A 21,008-nucleotide genomic window follows, 5' to 3' on the forward strand; every position below is an offset into this window, starting at 1 on the left:
TTAAACTAATGACTGGGCAAAGTTTTGTGCAAGATACATGTCCACAAACATCCCCATGCACAGAAACAGGTCAAACTCACAATATCCTGTTTGTCCACAGATACACCTTATTAACACATGGTCTTGGTTCTCTTATTGGCTGTAGTCTTGACAACGTAAGTGTATACATGTACAATCCTGAAATCATCTTTCTGTGCATGGTGCTGTTTGAAGGCATCTTGAGAACAGAAGGGATATATCCAGTCAGATTTGGAGGAAAAGTATCTTGGACCGAGTTCTCTTTAGACATTAGAGAAAAAAAATGCAGCTCAGGTGAATGTTGACCTGTAGATAGTCTGTCTGTTCCTTACATTCCTTCTGTCTGATAGTGTTATGCATTTTAAAAAAAGAATTAAACTAAATAAATTGGTGACAGATGTTTCCAGTCTTATTTAAAGTTCTTATTAACCCATTCATTGTGCAGGTTGGCAGAGGTATTCGGAAAATAGTGGTTGCCTTGATGATCTCACTACCTGCCGTAGTTAACATCTTGGCTCTACTATCACTCTTCATGTTTATCTATGCCATCTTTGGTGTGTCATTCTTCTCCAATGTTAAGTTAAATGGAGACCAGACAGATTTAACCAATTTTCGCACCATTAGTAATGCTACACTATTGCTGCTGACACTGGTCACAGGAGCTGGCTGGAATGATGTGCTGAATGTTATCATGACAGAGGAACCAGAGTGAGTCCACCACATTGTGTGTTTTAGTTGCCTGGTGTACACAACAAGAGGTGTCAATGGCAATGGATGCACTTAACAGGCATTTTTTAAAGCAGATGTACAAGTGTAATTAACCCTATTGATAACTCTTAAATTGTGAAACACAACTAAGATAAACTGCATGGTCGGTTGTATTCTTTTTCTCTATTAGTGAATGACCAAACTTTTTCCAGATTGAGTACATTTTAGCAGAATTTCTTTTGTAGCAGAGTGTCAAAGTGAATGAACTATAACAGGCAAAAAACAGTAGCAAAGAAGCCGATGATACTAATTTTTTACTTGATTTTTCTCCTCAGATTCTATTTCAGTGTCTTTTGAAGTGTTACTATTTATCACAGTTTAGCTTCAATGATGTTTTTCGTTTACATATATCTAAAACTGTTTCATGCCAAATGGTTATAGTTTAGAATTTTGTAGACTTTCTTAACCAACAATAATCACTGTATTACATTAGTAATACATGTTTTGTGTAGCTGCAACTCTACCCATCGTGTGTTGCCCAATGGGAGCATAGCGGCAAGTTACAATGGGGATTGTGGCATGAAGGCCTTAGCCATTCCTTACATTATTTCCTACATTTTGATTGTCTACTTGGTCGTTGCCAACATGTTCATTGCTGTGATTCTTGAAAACTATGAGGAGGTAATATTGTTCTATCTTTATATAGACATTACTAGTTTATTTCTAAGGGAGAGGAAGTTTAAAAAAAAAGTTTACCATGTGTAATAATAATAATGAGCACAAGATTTGTATAGCGCACACTCACACTCATAAGGAGCATGCTCGTAACGCTTAAGAACAAAACGAGACGTGGACAATATACAAGGGACAGAAGAACAAAGAAAGAACATCTGAACAATGGAAGGATAAACTGATGATAAATAAATACAAATACAGAAAACACCAAGAGGAGCTAAATAACAAGGACTGAGAGCATCGTTATTTTGCGAAAGAAGATGAGCGGGGAAGTATAGCAATAAGCGGAAAAGGGGATAAAGGGATTTTACAAGTGTAATGTTTACCTTTGTGTAACTAATATTCTTTGCTTATTTCAGGCACACAAAGAAGACAAGATTGGTTTAACAGAGGATGACTTTGAAGTCTTCTACCAGATCTGGCAGATTTATGACCCAAAAGCTACACAGTTCATTAACTACTCACAGGCAAGTACATGTATTTCATAACGAGTTCAATTTATGCTTTACTCTATATCCTGAAAGAACTTTACTCTTTACATACAGCCACAGTAAGCAACTATTAAATCATTAAGTACTTGAAAAGCCACTCATACATAAACACAAATGCAAAAGAAAATATGAAAACTAACTTTGCCTCACAATTTATGAGATTTGTACAAGCTGCAGAACTTTTTTTTAGGACTATTATGCACAATAATTTATATCACTAAGATTGTTTTCACTGCTGAGTGAAGGGGTAATTTAAATGAAGAGGCTAAATAATGGTACAATTGCTTTACTACAGAGCCATGCATTGTGTCTCCAGGACAATTTTGACAAATTACTGTAGTAAAAATTTGAAAATTATTTGCAGCTTTCAGACTTTGTTGCTGATCTGGAACCACCTCTTGGTATAGAGAAACCTAATGAGATTGCTTTAGTATCCTTCAACCTTCCTATAATGCCTGGCGACAAAATACATTGCCTAGACATTTTGCTGGCTCTTGTCAAGGTAAAAGTATTGCTAATTTTCCTATTTTTCATATGCATGGCATTGTGCATCTAAAACCAATAGTTTTTGTTTTTGGTTTGTTTTTCGTTAACAAAATTTTATCTTTAAAGGGATGTACCACCATGTATTTTTATGAATTTCTTTTGAATAAGTGTTTAGGCACCAGAAACTATTAACCATTAACTAGCGATGTTGAAATAGTCCTGAAATGATACAGATGTGTCTGAGTTGGAAGAAATTTCCGAAGTTAACTTGAGACACCCCGGGGAAAAACCATAATGGGCACATTGTACCACCTTTAAGAGAGGAGTTCATGCATCAACATTAATGTGTGACCACACTCATAGAAGCAGTGATGATTAGCCTGATCATCAACATCAAGAAGACGGAGGTAATGCGGGTCAATAACAAGCAAGAAGCCGCACTCCAACTACATGGGGAATGTATTACAGAGTCTGACCGTGCAACCTACCTTGGCAGCAGAGTCAGCAAAGATGGGCGTAGAGATGAAGATGTAAGAAGCCGAATAAACAAAGCCAGGCTTGCATTTCACACCCTGAAACCTATCTGGAACTCCAAGGCGTTATCTCTGCACACCAGGATCCCCATCTTCAATGCAAATATAAAGTCAGTCCTATATGGATCTGAGACATGGCGAGTGACAAATGCCATCACCAACAAGATTAAGACACTTCTTTGCAACAGATGTCTGCCGCCACATCCCTCAACATCACAAATGGGCGAAGAAGATCTCCAGTACAGACCTGTGGGAGAGAACCAACCAAAAACCTGCCAGACAAGACATCAAGAAGCGGAAGTGGGGCTGGATTGGTCACACCTTGCGAAAGCCAGCCGACAGTTTAATAAGACAAGCTCTGGGCTGGAACCCACAAGGGAGGCGGAGGGTTGGGAAACCCAGACAGACATGGAGAGGAGATCGGTCCACAGTGAGGTGGACGCAGCTGGAAAGGGACGCTCAGAACCGGGTCCGATGTAGCTGAGGCCCTACGTTCCACTGTAGATGATTAGGAATAAGGAGACACACTGATTATCTCCCTAACATTTTTTTTAAAAAAGAGGGCCAACCAACGGTTAACACATTTAATGTCGAACAGAACCTAATCAACTTTAAGACGGATGAAGATGATAAAGACGGTTTGGTTTAACCAGAGAGCTTACATCTAAGCGATTACTCTGGTGTTTACTGTCACTTATCTGTGGTATGCCCCAATGTAAACACAAGGAACTGCAAATACACCAAGTGGTGGTTGTTGTTGTAGTTTGTTTGTGGTTGGTTGGTTTGTTTGTTTTTTTTGTTTGTTTGTTTGTTTGTTTTAGTAAAAGCCAACCAACTGTTTGGTTCAACCAGTTGCTTCAGCAGACAATACAAAGCATCAATACAAACCCTTCATCTAAAACTGCTGATGCTCAAAGCCCAAAATCAACAATATTTTAATCAGCAGCAGTCTCATAAACATATGAATCTCATACATTAATTGATTACTTCTATGAATCTTCCCAAACTCACCAGATCGCAAAAAGATATGTATGAATAGCCTAAGACAAAGATTAAGAAAAATTGATGTATTTAACACTGACAAGTAATTTCATATTCTTGACCATTCTTTCTGCTGTTAGATTTGCACTTGTTTGACAGTCTTTCCCATTTCAGTACGATTTCTTACCATCCTATGAATTGTGCCCAAAGTACTGTCCTCCAGCTAACTTGCTATAATGGAAAAAGTCATCAGGCAGGGCAGTAGTTTGTTGGCTGGGAGCCATATTGCATTTTACCTGTCTGGTTTCTAAACAGTCCAACTTCTACTGCAGGATCTTTAGATCAGTCCAACGGTTTCCCCTGAAAAACAAATATTCTGTTAATGCTAAAATGTTTAAGTGTAAGTACAATGAGATTAAATAAAACAGACAAGGAACTTTTATTTCTTTCAATATGCAAACTAGAAGTTCAAGTAGCATCTTATAGTCAGTAACAGTTGCTGAATTCCACGATCTTAGCATCAGTGGTTTTGGAAAGACAGCAAGTGAAAAAAAAATGTCTGAGTAGAAGGGATACCATTTTGGGTGAATAAATCCATCAGGTCTTGTTGGTGCTTAGGACTGCTTGTAGCTTTCTCATTAGTGGAGGTGAGGGAAAAATAAGTCTGTATAAGTGGTGAAAGCCTTGAAAAACAAACACAGCTGTCTCTTTAATGAACACGACATATATAGATATACACGCATGCACCCACATTATTAACCCGATAGTTATTGTTTTATAAAGTGTCTTTACTGAAGTCTGAAGAACAGATAAATAAATTCACATGTGTTAGATCTCTCACTGAGATAAGCATTGTGTCTTTAGCTTAACAGCTGATATAAAATGCAACTCTATCTGTAATCATGCTTTGTTTCCCTTGTACATTGAAACAGCAAAATATCTGTGACGAAACTGCTGGGAGAATGGACTAAATAGCCCGAGTGGGGAAAGGACACCTCTGTTGGCTAGTCTCGCACACCTACATCCTCGTACGCCCACTTACCTGATTTCACACGTCTGCACGCTCCCAAACAGTCAATTCCTTTCACTAGCGTGCAAACAACCGATAACACAGACGCGAAAGCAATTTAAATAGATAATTATTATTAAACAAAAAAGGTTAGCATTTAATTAAATAGTTATACACAGAACGCAGAGTGGCGAATATTAAAAGTTAACAGTGTCATATATCTATATACATGCATATACGTATGCCCAGATACAGGGTCCATCCTTGAGCCAATACTTTGTGACTCTGAGTTCTCACTTGCACACTCCTGGGAGGTGGTCGGTTCAACCTCTCGCCGAGGAAAATGGCAAATCCACTCGGCTACCTGCCTTTTCATGCATTGTAGACAGACGTTTGTTATTAGAACTCCACCATCACCACTGATGGACTCGTGGCATAGATGTTTGCCTGCCACTGTCTCGCAATAACTGCCCCATGCAATGGATGACAGCGGCGATTATCCGAACGGTGGCGATGATTCGTTTACCTGTCCTCTGCAGCCGACCAAAAGCTGGACCGGTGGATGGTGGGATTTACCAACCGCTGACTTGCACCACTTGTTGCCAGTAACACAGTTGACCAGGGTCGACGCAGTCCACTCCTTTACTTGAGTGGGAGGATCGGCAACTTACTCTTGCAATACACTTTTCTTCTCGTATAAACCAGATCATAAGTGCCAGCAGGCAATGATCTGTGCCCCCCTTCAGACCTGCTGCAGTGAAATCACCCAGAGACCGTTGTTTTCTGCTGGAGTACGAGGAAAGGCGCCTATCGCTAACCTGTTCCAGACTATAAAGCTAACTGGCCAACTGACCACATGACCTCTCCCCCTTTCCAAACCAAAACAACCACAGATTACCTACGCATATTCCTTGAGCCAGAACTGCATGCTATCGGCACTCTTTTATTCCGGTAGCAATCCACATATACTACCAACTCATAGACAGGACACGTCTTTATGTGAAGGTTCCTATGATAACAGTACTGTTGGCATATTAATTTCTGCCTGACAAGTTACACTGCAGGTTAATTAATTGATTTTGACATATATTGATTGTCTTCGCTATTAAGAAAAAGTCGTTTCCCTCAGCCACTGAAAATTAAAATACGGAAATCCATGAGAAGACCATTTGTTTTCATCATTGCTAACAGCAGACTAAATGTCACATAAGGTGTTTCCACGGACGTGTGTAAGTGGATTGCTGTCTGCCGAGACCAACGCTTATAGCCTCTTGCGAAGTTCTCCGGTGTTAGTCTCGGCGAGCCTTAACAATGAATGTGACTAAACCGGAAACTTTGTACAAACCTGCCTCGTTTTAGTAGCTAACTGGAAAAGTCTGCCAGCAATCCAGTAATACAAGTTCGTGATATTTCTGACTGCAGACAGTGATAATGTAATAAATTCTTCGGGACTTCCCACTCTCATAAAATTTTTCCACTTCACCTGGTTGTCAGGGTGAGAATAATGGGGCAGGCTTTTCCGCTGCGCATGAGAGGGTAATTTTAATGTCAGGGTAGCATCTTCAGTGATAAGAAAAAGGAAGAAAACTTTTCTTTATGACTTTGAGACATGTTTGACATTTTGCAGAATGTTATTACTGATGTGGAAGACAGTGAGGAAATGGAAGACCATTTAGAAAAGATAAACATCAAGTTTTCACAGATGTTCCCAATTCGTACAACCATGCAACCTGTCAGCAACACATTAATGCGAAAGAAGGAGGACGTGGCAGCTAGAACATTGCAAACAGCCTGGAGAAACTTCAAAACACAGGAGGTGAATGACAGGAAGTTGGATGCCTCCTATTCTTCCATACAATTTATAGTTCATGATGTTTCATTATCTCAGCAAGAACAAAAGCTGATACTCCCTTTTCATTACTATGTGTATTTTTTTATATAAAGCTGTCACCCTGTTTGCAATGGCCTTCCCATCTAATAAAAGCTATTTTTATTAATATTTTGACAGGCAATGACGATGTTGATGATGCTGACAGTTCATAACAGCCAACATTATGCAGCCTGCAACAAACGCATTTTGTCCAAAAGCCTCCATAGACTCCGTTCCAACTTGGCTGGAGCCCTCAACATTTATTTTGACATCCTTGTCTCGGATCATTCAGACGACAAGGATTAGGTGCTGTTCTGTCTACTCAAGAGTTTATAACTGGGATCCAGAATATAGAATATAGTCGACCTTATATAAGACTATATTAAATAAGTAGATTAGAAAAAAGTGCATTCAATCTAAAGAAAGCAGTTTACTCTGTTGGAGTGCATACCATTGGTTGGCCATAGTGTCATATGTAGCTGTGATGATGGGTCAAAACTTACCTGCACCCTGAAACTCATTTCTACTTTTTCTTGCATAACATAGCAAAGCTGAGTTAAATTGTTTTTCTAGTAAACTGCTTAATGCATGGTTACTACAGACTGCCTGCTGTAGTATCTTAAGAGTCTTAAGATATTGTTATACATCAGTTTGCTTTTTAAAGTCATCAATAAAGTCCAAAAAGGAGATGATATTAAGAGGTTGGTTTTGTTTGTTTTTGTCTCCAGCTGAGCACAGAGTTGCTACGTGTTTCTGTTCTTGCTGGCACTTGTCTCTAAATTGATTTCCCTGCTTTGGGTACTGATCAGGGCTTGGTTATGATTTGAGAGAAAACAAAATGACCAATAAAAAGGAAAAAAAAATCTTCAGTCTGATGAAATCTCACTCACCATTTTAATATAAAACTCCATGTAGGGCCGCAGAGAACCAGCATTATTAATAATTGAGAGTAAAAGTATTGCTACTTAATTGACAGTAAAACCATTGATAATTGACAGTAAAATTATTGATACAGTAAAACTACTTTGGAGAATTTATGCAGGCGAATGTCTTTCCTCTCTTTTTTTTATATAATTTGTGGCTGTTATTTACACCAACAACGGTATGAGCCGATATAAAGGTGCAAATCGGTTCCCCAGGTAAATTTTTACATTAGAGACTTTTGTGACACTACGCAAATAAATGGATAAACAAATGTAACACCTTCTACACCAGAGAACAGGTTTGACATTTATCTTCGCTACTAGAGAAACGATAAATGTAGATTGCTTGATGGATCCGATGTGTAGCTCCACCTTCTGGCCAGTATATGGTGACATACAGCGTGGATGCCATCAGCTGTGACGTAACACGTGTATTCACTCGCGGGAACGAGATTTTGCAGAACTTGCTGACTATAGGAGCAAATTGCCAACTTTGAAATTATATAATAAACCGCTGCGTTTCATGCGCTGAAATTTATTATACATTTTTACCTACCGGAATCTGTCTATAAGTCGGTCGGGTAGGTTAGGCCATTAAAGCCATTTGAATTGACTTTATCATAGAACAAAACAGAACTAAGGCCCCATGTGCAACAAGTAAATAAAAAACTGTTGGAGGTAAAGGCTGATTATCAGTCTGTCAACAGAACTGTTTTGACTCTGCACTTGATAGGCCACAAATAACACTTGAATAAATTATTTTATTAGATTAGAGCTCATAACACACTTTTTGACACTGGTTCTGAAATTTCCACACCTTTAGTTTCAACTTTCATGTAAATGATGGCGATTTTTGTATCATCCAAACTAAACTAACTCAAAGATGATTACATAATCCTTAATAAATTTATGGTCAGTCTGATCTGTTTTCTTCTGACAGTGTGATTGAGACTGACACTGATAGTAAATGTTGGTTCTTGAAATCATCTTTGTCAGTCTGCTTTGACCAATATTAGCACTAACGTTAAAAGTATTTTTTTAACATTATAATTTCATCAACACCAACCTGGTTCCTTTGGTCAATTAATTCAGATCCATAGTCATAACTTCTCCACAATTTCTAATGAAAAAAATGGAATGGGTAAATTACTGATAGGATCCAATTTTTGCTGGGCTTTTTGCAGCTTCACTACACCAGTGGCATCACTATCAGGATATATGTAAGTGTAGACTACTATATTAAATATATACGTGCCAAGATATTCACAGTACATGTATATGCCTAAGTGTAGTTACAGCGACAACTACTCACACAACTGTATCAAGTGATGTTTGTTGAAAGAACATCTCTATAGACTTGCTTTCTTGCTTCCAGAACTTTCAATTGATAAAATGTTCAAGGTCTAGTGGGGTCAATTTCTTTTTAATGACTGGTTAAAGCTTGATTTACATCTGTTTCCCAAAATCTCAGTGAACACTCGTCCCATCCCTTCTAGAAATGCACTGCAATCATCACCATGCACAGAAAGAGGTCAACAACACAGACATCAAGATTGTACATTGATACGTTTATGCTGTAAAGGATACAGCCGATGACAGGACTAAGAACATATGTTAATAACTCTGTGGATAAATGTGGCATCAAGAGTTTATGTGGAATAGTTCAAGTAAGTCATTTCAAACTCACTGGACAGTATGGCAGTAAAAGAAAAAATAATTCATTTGTCTTGTACAGTTAACATCAATACTAAATACTAGACTGTAGATTAGAAAATAGCGAGGTGAATGAGAAAGAAATATCCGTGCCCTGAGACTAGATAGAAACCTGTACTCTCAACTGTTACTGTCGTGACATAAAGCGGGTGCTTGACCAATATATTCTAGCAGATCGTTCCTTCACATTTAATTAGGTAAATGCTTCCATGGCCATGCAAGATCACCGCAGAAACAATGTGTCATTACTGTGAAAAAAAAAAAACCCTTAACATTACCCTGGCATCTTATTTATTCAAAATATGTTATCGGCTTAATAAAAGCGCGGAAATTTTGTGCAAGTGTCTTCACATCCCGTGGATGATCCGATCAGCATTTAGAGACAAAATAAAAGACCACCTGGCACGAGTAGACACTTCATGAAAGTATCCCCTCACCTACCTTGTTGATGTATGTATGGAGGTTTCTGATTAGCGACCTTTCACATACCGAACTCTATGAGCCTCGTTCCGAATACAATTTAATTCTGTAATAATTATTACAGAATGCTTTCTATAATCATATAATTAAATTGTAAAGCCGAGAATGGATTTTATAGCTATATAATTCAATTGTATATATGAAATCAATTGGATAGCAACTTTCCAGCATAATATAAATAAAATACTTTAGTTCTACCTATTTGTTATCTACAGAACGAATTCTTTAACTGAAGAATGCAATCTGATGTTATAGAATGAATAGTATAGCTATATAATCCATTCTTTAGTTATATAAATGAATTGCTCAACTATCCAATGCATTGTATAATTATAAAATGAATTGTATAGCTAGACAGAGAAAATTATAACAGCTCTCCTCTAGGAGTTCCAGATGAGTTCCACGTGACATTACACGGGGTTCATGGAGCCAGCGGCCACGAGGGCGGCGCTACGTTTACTACTGCGTTTGGCTGTCAGGCTGCACAGGTGACAGCATTGATAGTTGGAGAGGCGACTCATGTAGCAGCACCCGCACCCACTACTGCGCTGCAGACGCACGAGAGGCTGGCCATCCCGGGTAGCGAGGACGAGGACGGGTGTGGAGCGCTTGCCGTGGAAGGGGATGATGTTGGTCTTGGAGCTCCAGCAGCGCTGACAGCTGACTGTGTCATAGGCACTCATGCATCGCAAGCAGTCGCTGCTGGTGTCGGTGAACAGACGCTTGGCGCGATAGTTGATGAAATCGTCGCCGCCATCGTCAACTAGGTCGTCCAGGATTTGGCCTCCGGTAACAGGTGCTAGCAACAACAGTAAAGCCATCGCCAGCCTCAAGGCGGTCGCAGTCTGGAGACAACCTGAACAGATTGATTGATTAACTAATTTAGTGATCAAAGGATACATTGGTGGGAGGGCAACGGATACAAAGTGGAGGAGTTGCCCCGTGGTAGATTTATCTACTAATTAAAACCCTTGTTTGTTCCAACTTCTATGTCTCTCTCTCTCTCTTTCTTTTTCTTGTTTCCTTTCTCATTCCCCTTCTTCCCCCCCCCTCTCTCTCTCTGCCTCTGTCGTATAGTTTCCTACTCTGTTCTTTCTTTCTCGAAACTGCCTCGTTGTTTAAATGAGAGATTTTATACCAAATACAGAAAATCACGGGTCTTTGTATTGCTAGAAATGTAAGGATCAACAGCTGTAAACGTAAATGACATCCACAAGCGAATACACAGAGTGTATAGATGCAGATTACACACAATAAAAATGCAACACACACGCACACACACTAGCGAAAACAAACAGGCTGTGACATCGCGAGAAATGACAGATTAGGTGGATGGGGAAGACAAACATGCACACGTACACGCACTGACTGACAGAATGCAGGAGGCGCAGATGCAAGCACAGTCCCCTAACATGCACTTCTTCCCCAGAACCCCTGCAAGGCCTTCACTCATATGCAAGTCTACAGAGGTGGTGTGTACAATGCAGTACAAGACACACCACTGCCCAGTGTGTAGTGTATGAAGCAAGTAATAACAAAATACAACAGATTATGAATGTTATATTTACTGCCGCATAAGAAACCTGAGAAAACTACTTGCAAGAGTGTCTCGAATCTAAAATCTTCAATATTATCACCAGCTAGGTTTGCTTATAATTATGTAGATGCATTTATAATGCCTCTCAGTCAGGAATAATACAAACTGTACAAATAAAAATCAAGACCTCCCACACTTTCCTGCTGATGCCACCATTTCTCCGCCTCTCACCCATGTCCCCCAACATCCCCTCCCCCCCCGTGCTCTGTGTGCTGGCGGCCTGACAACTAAATTTCCTGTCGGGGCCGACCTAATCCTCCTCATCACAGAAAGGACAGGAAAGATGCAGCAACCTTACAGTGGCATTTCATAAGGGTTATTGCTGACTGTGTCAAACCTATATAATGAAGTGTGGGCTTCCCCGCGGACACACCTTCTCTCCCAATCATGTCTTCTCTCACTTCCTTTTCCGCCTCTTCTCTCTTCCTCCTAAATCTGCCCGCTGTAAGAGAATTAGCCATTAGAGACCCACTATCACTGATAACGGTCTTTCTTCAAACAGCGATACAACAGGTCGGTCTTAACAACAACCGTTTGCCAACAGATTCAATCATTGAATTTTAGGTTCGTTTCTTTTGAGATACAGCACTGACAATGACAATGATCAATTTCATTTCTCCCAGTGGGCAATTTGAACATGGGAAGGTGCTCTAGTTACAAAGTAAAAGAAATAAAAGTAAGAATAAAGTTCGTTGCAAGGTGCAGCGTTAGAGCACGTGACTTTAAGGAATACGAGTGTAATTTTTGTAATGACTGGGTTGATCTTAGTACACAGCAGTATTGTGAGTCACTCCCTCTAGAGACACACCAGCCTCAAACCATCACCATACACAGAAAGACCTCAAACATCCTGTCATCTCTAATACTTCAGATACATCAATGGTATCGATATTACAACAACAAGAGAGCTCGAACTGTATGTTTATTATGCGTGTCCGTGGTCATTTGTGACCTCGTGGTTTTCATCTCTTTCTGTGCAAGGTGGTCTTGTATGACTGTATTTTGAGAGTAAAAGAAGGGTTGTGTGCTCAAGTAGCTCAAGCTTATTTTTAAATTATTGCTCTGGCAAAGCTTAAAAACTCTCCCTTGGGGAAACTGTAACATCCCCATTGCGCAAATTAGAGAAAATTCGAGATGAGTTCTAGCTTTTTACACCTGCTGTTTCAAGACAACCAAACCCTACCCTCTTAGAATGTTTTCTGCATCCTTCAGTTCCACCAGCTAATAAAAAGAAAATCGAAGCAGAGCCTTCAATAGAGTCATCATTATTATTATTTTGTTGGCAAACAATACTTTGCTGTGCTGCTGCGGTAATTATCTGCAATAAATAATTACTCCATTTTTGTATTTTTTCTGTCTAATAGCACCCCGCACTCCGGAATAAAAGACTGTAAGGCGAAGAAATAAATGTGTGGTCCACAAGGCTCATCTAACTTCTCTGCGACTGTTCCTGAAGTATTGGGTGTCGCGGAAGGCCAGGGGCCAGACTCCATTATCTGTTGGCTGTCGACGAGCACGTGACCACCGGAACAGCTTTATGAAGGTCTGCCGTGCATGCTGTTGATGGAATTAACTCGACTTCAAAGAAACAACTTCTGTGAGCTGCTCATGTGATGGCGACTCCAAGTCTTATTGAGCGCTTTTGTGTGAGAGAAACCAGAGTCCGAGTCACGTGTCACAAAGACTGCTCTATACACATCCAGGCGCGTGTGTGTGCGAGTGTACGTGTGTGGGGGACGGGGTGTGTGTGTGTGTGTACGTGTGTGGGGGGACGGGTGTGTGTGACGTTCGCTTCTCAATATCATATTCAGTTAATGATCATTTTGATGAAGTGTGTTTGATACTAAATATGATCAATTTGATAATATACGCCTGCTAACAAACATCTCGATTAATATGATTTTTAACGTTTGACATTATAGGTCTCCTTAATAGCTTGTAGATGACAGCAGTTATATAAGTTTGATAGAATATGCTAGAGGGCAAATAAAATCGCCCAAAGGCTGCATCAAGTGTGTACTGTCAGTACTTTCACACAATATGGTGTTAACACTGACGTCTGCTATCCAAACTAACACATTTCATCTCTTATTGCTAGGGTTCAAAGCTGAGCTGGAAATGATTAAAACGATAAACTATCGGCTCCAATATTCGGCTCCAATATATTTCATTCTCCTCAGCTGTTCTATCCGTCCATAGCTTTAAATTTCATTTTAAAGCATTTCCATCCATTTCGAGTTCTAAAACTTTCGGAAATGAAGTCTTTTGTTGTTATTGTTGCTGTTATTTTTAATGTCTTTTGTCACGATAATATTGAGCTGGATATAACAGAAGGATGCAGGTGCCGGTGATGGAGGCTACAGTACCCAGGAAGCTGGCTTCAAATGACAGTGTGTCCAGCGTGGGCTGTGCCAGCAGACAGACTGTAAACTATTTTCCCTCCTTTCATCCACAATGGCTACAATTTCCTCGCCGGGAAACGCTCGTAAGCGCCGTCTAGTTACAGATTTCCGTGAAATGCTCCAGGACTTGAGTGAGACCAACTGTCAACCTGACAGAAAGGTTTGCCATTTCTAGCCAAGGTTTTTACAGAGAGAGATCTATGTACTTCCGGGTTAACACCATGTCTGTCCTACTTCCGGCTGCTCAGTGGGACGCTTGCAATTCGTAGCTTCTTCCAGTAGCGTCCCGTAAGTCGTCGTGATGACTGCCTGATATCTTTTGATGGGGAAACTTATACACTTGGCAAGATAATTTTATGGTCAGGAAAAAAGATAAAAGAATATTTTGCTGTTTCTAGCAACAAACAAGTGTTACCTGGCGTTGCCTGGGTTAGTTTCTCCCACCAACTCCCACACGCGTTCTTCTGGTCTGGAACCACTTGATTGACCTCGAGGCAAATGTCTTGAAATCCCGCAGAATGACCTGAGAAATGTTTGGTACAGTCTCTGAATGAACTACATCATTATGGTACTCGACAGTTGCTTCCTTTCTAAGCTGCCTGTCAATCGTCGACCACTAATTGGTTGTTGCTATTTTAGCTGTTCCTAGCACGTCCAGCTTTGATGTGTGGCCGCCTTGGCCACGTGGCTCACCACTGACAGACTTGCCGTCGGCTCTTCTGGGGTCAGCATCCATGTAGACAACTTCTCACGTCCTTTTTTAGAATTCCGACTTTTGAGAAATAATTGTGTGCTGCTGTTTCACGTTTGACAAGGCATTCTACGAAACTGTCTTACTAAACACCAAATACCCATCATTGTGGTAACTACAACGGTCTTACTTCCATGTTGTCCACGTTTACTTCTTGCGCCTCAGCATACCCGATACACACAGTGTTAGTCTAGTGAACTGCAGGTAAAATAAATAATTTGTTTGTGGTTGGAAGAGGCTTTAAATCTACTTTGTCAACTAAAAGTAGAATACCTGCCATCATTACATCGTACTCTTGCTATATTTCTTTCTTTCTCCCTTTCTTTTCGTTAGTGTATTTTTGTAAATGTCAAACACATTTCTCTATTTCTCTTCCGCCGGTTTCTATATATTCGTATGTTTGAATGGTGGACAAGAAAGCTTAGATGTAAGTACACAAAACAATACTTATTTATATTTTATTACAGCTGCAGCAAATGAATTCTGTTAACCCCTTTCACCTAGCCGGTGTTGCCGTTAATTGCGCTGAGAATATTGTCCAATTTCAGCCTCCTCGATCACATCAGCGATGTTTTGTCGGTCTCGCGAGGTCAGACATCGCCAGGAATGATGACCTGTGTGCGCCAGGCACGTGCGCCGCTGTCCGACTGTGAGTGATGTGCACGGCCCCAGACCACCCGAGACTTACAGCCTGACACCCGCCGGGTGGACAACAACTGACAAATGGCGCACTTGTCCATCTACACACCAACGTGCATATCTACACCCGACGGATGTTTCCTTCCCTCCTTCGCTCTCTTTGTCTGTGCCTTCCTCTATTTAGCTTTCCCTCCTCGCTGGTTCTACTCACTTCTAATAGACAACGGTGATTGACTCCAGCTCTATTTCATTCTCTCTGTTTAATAAAGAACTGTCATTATCTCTTGCTCTCTTTCGTTCTCTGATAAAGAACTGTCAAACTTCTCTTTCGTTCTGTAATAAAGAACTGTCATCGCAGTTTTCTTTGTTCTGTTAACAAAGAACTGCCATTGTCTCTTGCTCTATTCTATTGTCTTGCTCTTCCCCTTTCTCTCTGGATGACTCTTTCTTCCTGTCCGATTCACCATTCTATTCCTCATTCTACAGTAATGATATAGATATGGAATCACACAGGTGATGTCTACAGATTATGTATAGGCGAAATAAATACCGTCAAAGAGACTGTGTGGATAATTTAAAAAAAACTAGAAGAGAGAGTCTGCACGGAGTTTATACAGAGGGACTAGGAAAGACTGAATGGATCAGTCTGAAGGACTATCATAAACATAGTTTGTGTGGAGAATGTTAGAGAGATTAGTAACACTGGGGAAAGGTTATAGATGGGTCGTGTATGGTGGATGAATAATGAAGTATTCTTTCTAATGTTTGATATCGGTGCAACTTCATGTTCATGTTTCCTTGCTTTGTATTCCGTTTCTTATTCTTCAAGAACGACACAAATACTGGAACTTCAGTGTAGCATGTCCAATGAAAAAAAAACTGTTGAAAGTATGCGAGCAGAGGATTAAGATTTAAATGTTCCCGCACTCCATTGGAAAAATCAGTTACATAGTTATATCAAACAGTCAAAGAGTAAAGGAATAAATATGAATGAGCGACTGAGTGAGGCAAAAGCGATAGACGCAAAGAAATAAAGAAAATGCGGTAAAGGTGTGCGGTTAAGATGAAGGCACTCACCTCGCCATCTCTTGTGAGGACTGAGTTCTGTCTCCACACGGTCCTGCACGTCTTGCGGACTCGCTGCGCGGCGCAGTCAGGGACAGGAAGGAGAGAGGGCAGGACAGAGGAGGTCACGTGAAATCTCGCATGGACGCCAGTGGCGGCAGCTGCAGCACAGCAGTAGTACAGCACGAGACGTGGACAGCTTCACACGGTGACAACCTGACTGTTGGCCTGTCTGCACTCTGCTCCTCCTTATATGGATGTTCGTGCCCCCGTCCTCCCCTCCCCCTCACTCTCTCTCTCTTTCAACCCCCACCACTTACTTCCCCTGCGGACCAATATCGGTATGGGCGGGAGTTTGGTCGAGTAAAGAAATATTGTGGTTGGGTCTTGTGCGGGGGGTAGGGGAGGTACTTTGGCATGCTTGCTAAGTGGTCTTGCTCACACATTCTCACATTTAGAGACGGGGTGGGCAGGGGAGCTTTCACGTCTTTAAGTGCATGCGAGTGAGCAAGCTAACAATCGAATTATCGGGTGGGGAAGAAGACTGATGGGAACCGCTAAGATATTCTCTCAATTTTGAAACAGCTTTATTCGGTTTCAGCGACAAATTAATTTGTAAACCTGGAGTCACATTCTACAGCCATCGGTGATCCAACCCGTGTTGTAGCCAGAATGTTATTGTGGGCCATGCCGATGATCTCAGTATTTCAACTTTATTTCAAGAAAAATTAAGAAAAAAATGAACACGAGAGTCGAGGAGAAAAATAGAGTGTGTTCAGTTGCATGTAATACTTTCAGAAGGTCTCTGTGCATCATACACTGTTTTCAGACCAGATTACAGACGAGCGACACAGCTGCACCACTTGAGATGGAACAGGGATCTTATAAAATAACACAATTCAATTAATCAATGATACGGATGTAAAATGAGACAATTCAATCAATCAGCTTTTTAGTCAAGACAGCCATCCATCCAGAAGGCTCATCCAACACTCAACGAAGCTTACTGCCTGAGAGCGAGGAGAGGGGTTAGGTCTTCTACTCTCCCTCCAAGCTTTGTGGAATATGTTCCTGCGTGTTACATGTTCTCCGGGGACCAAACCGCAAGCAGACGGGTATAAGCAAAAGTGATACACACTTAACAACTGGAAACAATTGGAGGCAAGTCATTTATTCATGTAATGGAAGAGCTAAAAATTGCAAAGAAATAAACGGAGAAGACTTGGGTCCTCTAGGACATGTGGTCGTCGATTCTTGTCAGTATTCTATGTTTAATGTATGGAATATAACACAAGTGCCTGGTAATTTGTTTCTTTTATCATCCAGATGTATAAATTCGTAATGGCGGGATAGTTCAGTGACACACCGTGAACACATCGCTTCTGTTTTAAACATCAAATGGTGTATTTTGAGTGGCTTTCTTACAGTTCTTTTGACGACTTCAGAAAGAAGGAAAGTGTGTATGACAAACTCCACCAGTTTGGAATTTCGTTATTGTTTACGCTCCATCTCAAATTAACAATTGTAAAACATTTCACCTTGTGATTCTTGAGTAGTATTCATGTTTGTTGTGGCCACACTTGGTCGTCTTTGACAAACAGAGCTTTTCTGTTGAGTTGTTTAATTTTCTTGCCATTTCTACGAATGGATCGTCGTAACGATGCATATTTTTGGACTCTGCTGGTGGTGTGTCCAGTCATTTCTCAAGTTTGCTTTTGGCTTTCAGTGGTGGGAAAAGGTGTTACATAAATAACTAAAATAAAGTCTTAACACTAATGTGCACTTTAAAAATTTGTTAACTTATTTTCCACATACCTATTTTCTTACTTGCAAATACAAGAAAGCGCAAATTTTGCACCAAGCCTTACCTTTTATAAAAGGCTTAAATGTCCCAGGAAGTACTGGTCTTTTTTTTCTCCACCAAGGAATTTTCCCTAAAAGAACTTCTTTTTCTCTAAATAAGCCATTTAAAAAAATTAAGATGTCACCGCCTTTTTGGTTGAAGATGTCGCACACAAACATTGCAGAAAGTACACTTCTACTAAAGATTGCGAAGTACATTACTTGTTCTTGGCAGTGGATGTTTTAGAGAGATATACAGATGGGGAGAGAACCTTGATTTCTTGCAATATCTGTATGAAAAACGAATCAAAAGATTGTCCTTTTCAGAGAAACGAAATGCCATGGCATGTTACTGCATGTTATTACATCCGATTAGGAAAGGCCAGTTAAAATGCGACAATGGGAAAATGTCCGACCAGTCGCAGCGTTTCATTTGCAAACGTGACAAAACGACTTGCCTTCTTCTGCCTGACAGGATAAGAGATTAGACCTCAGCAAACTTAAGCTCACTTCAAAGAACACCATATTAACTCAGGCAGGACTGTAGCCGGAAATTACTTCCAGAGAATCCCAACCCCTTCTGCTGGGCAGAGAACTCTGTGTTGGGACCGTACGACTTGTCCCAGTCGTCCTTCCAGGCTCACAAGTTACGAAACCTTTGCTGTGCATAACCAATCTATCTCACCATATGAATCCATATGTCTCATATCACTTGCGGTCTCATAAGTCTGACTTTCCAGGACCAGACGAATGTCGTCTTCTTTGTTGGTGATGGGATGGGAAGAAAGAGTCCTTACAGGAAATTAGTTTAAATAGGACACAAGGCGCGACAACCATGCAGAACATAGAAGAGGGGAGAGAGAGCTAGCAACTTAGGCTACATCACGGCCAGCCAGCCTTATAAACAGATGCTACATGTAGAAAAGAAACAGAGTGCCAGAGATGAGAGCTGAACCCAGGACAGCCAATCTTCACGGGGAGAAGAGAGAAGTGGCGTGAGAGGAACATCTAGAGCTCGTGTTGATGACGTGAACCGTTAATGACCACGCACGTGCCGCAGTCTGTCGAGCTGGTACTGGCCCTGTCCGTTGATTGTAACGTGGAGCTAGTCGTTAGACAGCAGTATCTGTCCACTGCTGCTGAAGAACTAGACGTGGAGGACGTTGACTCTCCGCCCACCGCCCTGTCTGCAAACAAGCTGAGGGGGGTGATGCGTGGGTGTCAGCAAGCACAGTGCTCTGGGGCGTCTCTCGCTGGCAACAGATAATATCGACACACAACGTCTGCCAAAGGACTGATTTCTCGACCATCAGCCATCGACCAGCTAAACCACATCCACTTTTATAATGCCAGCTTACCTCCCTGCGAGTAATTATAGCAAGGAAAAGGATTAAGGTTTCTATATGCGTGCACAGTGCTGACTGCATGTCGTGCTGGCTGTCTGTCTTGTGGCCCCTTCTGGAGCACATGGAAGACCAACTTGTCCACAGTGACACCCGTGGGGTCCAATTAAATCCAGCCTGTGACTGCCCTCTGGTGACAGGGTTAGCTCCAACCAACAAAAATATCCTCTTGACTTTCTGACTTTCCCTCTGCGTCACTAAAGACTGCTGATGGAAAAAAATTGTTGTTTTCTTAACTTTTAAGACCCACCCCAAAATCCTTGATTCCTGTTGTGAAGGTTTAGTATATAGGGTGGTGTCCTTTCCCTTACAGGCTTGAGAGAAAACCTCTTCAAGTTTGGGGGGTTTTTTGTTTGTTTATTTTTTTTTTTTTTGCTTTGTTTTTTGTTTTTTATTTCTGCTTGATTTGTTGTGTTTGGTGTCCAGGCTGGTCATTTTATGTGTCATCGCTGTGCAGGACTGTTTGAAGGTTTGACCTCCATGGCTTTCAAATTTTCCATTTTTCGCCGGTTTTTCTACTTGATGCCATCACGGTTTTTCATATTTGTCAGAGTCGTCACTACTATGGACCTTCCATCAGTGTCAAACATTCCTCTGCTTTAACATTTCATGCAATTCTTTTCTGCTTTGTGATTGCATCAAAGCCAGAAGTCTCCTTGCAATTTGATCTCCGTTGGCTTGAGTGTCAACTGACCAAAAACTGACCTGAAACAACACAACTAAACCTTGATGCTGACAGAAAAAATGGAGGTCTCATTATTATATGTGTACGTGTATGTGTTGTGTGCGTGATAAAGGTTTATCTACAGATCTGACTGATCATGTCCCCATCTCCTCACCATCACGTGGTTAGGACAAGAATCTGACAGATAACGTCTTTATGCTGCACGTGGCGAGGACACGAGTCTGTATCCCCATCCCCCGTGGAGTGAGTGCTCGAGTCTGACTGATCATGCTCCGTCCTCCGCGTGGAGAGGACACGACAGAAGGCTTCTTGTTTGCTGTGTGCTGCTTAATGGGCGATCACATCCTTGCCGTTAAACACAATTTCCACAGCAATTTCTCTCCTCTGTGTGAATATAACTCTTTTCCGCTAACCGTCTGTGAGCACTTGTGCGACTGACTTCTGCCTGCAAGGGCCTCACGTGTATTGGTGATGGATGAGAAGTGTTTGGAGTGTAGCCGGCAGAGGCTGGCGTGCATCCCATCGTCAATACTGACCTTTCCCCAGTCGTCATGTACTTGACGACGGCTCAATCAACATATTAACGAATCCGAACATAAGGCCACGCACCACTTTGTGAAACCCATTCTGCGGCTATCACAGGGACTTCTTCTTCCTTTTGTTTTGCTCTCACTTAA

The 21,008-nt window shown here is 41.0% G+C and overlaps 1 protein-coding gene and 1 long non-coding RNA gene across 5 annotated transcripts in view; one reads left to right on the forward strand and one right to left on the reverse strand.

Moving 5' to 3' along the window:
- Positions 1 to 7,520, forward strand: part of LOC112554184 (sodium channel protein 1 brain-like) — a 57,646-nt gene extending 50,126 nt beyond the window's left edge. For all 4 annotated transcript variants that reach the window (XM_025221823.1, XM_025221822.1, XM_025221825.1 and 1 more), the window contains 6 exons: positions 464 to 726; positions 1,239 to 1,407; positions 1,821 to 1,928; positions 2,317 to 2,454; positions 6,589 to 6,777; positions 6,970 to 7,520. In XM_025221823.1, the coding sequence (XP_025077608.1) occupies positions 464 to 726; positions 1,239 to 1,407; positions 1,821 to 1,928; positions 2,317 to 2,454; positions 6,589 to 6,777; positions 6,970 to 7,137 (1,035 nt within the window). In that variant the 3' untranslated portion in view covers positions 7,138 to 7,520. The remainder of the gene's footprint in view (positions 1 to 463; positions 727 to 1,238; positions 1,408 to 1,820; positions 1,929 to 2,316; positions 2,455 to 6,588; positions 6,778 to 6,969) is intronic.
- A 1,644-nt stretch (positions 7,521 to 9,164) lies between these two features.
- Positions 9,165 to 16,652, reverse strand: LOC112554185. Its single transcript, XR_003097216.1, has 2 exons — positions 16,414 to 16,652; positions 9,165 to 10,803 (listed from the first exon to the last, which is right to left on the reverse strand). It is a non-coding gene; the product is annotated as an uncharacterized LOC112554185 (long non-coding RNA).
- Positions 16,653 to 21,008: the final 4,356 nt, after the last annotated feature.

The sequence above is a fragment of the Pomacea canaliculata genome, linkage group LG13, assembly GCF_003073045.1.
Source record: "Pomacea canaliculata isolate SZHN2017 linkage group LG13, ASM307304v1, whole genome shotgun sequence".
NCBI lineage: Eukaryota > Metazoa > Mollusca > Gastropoda > Architaenioglossa > Ampullariidae > Pomacea > Pomacea canaliculata.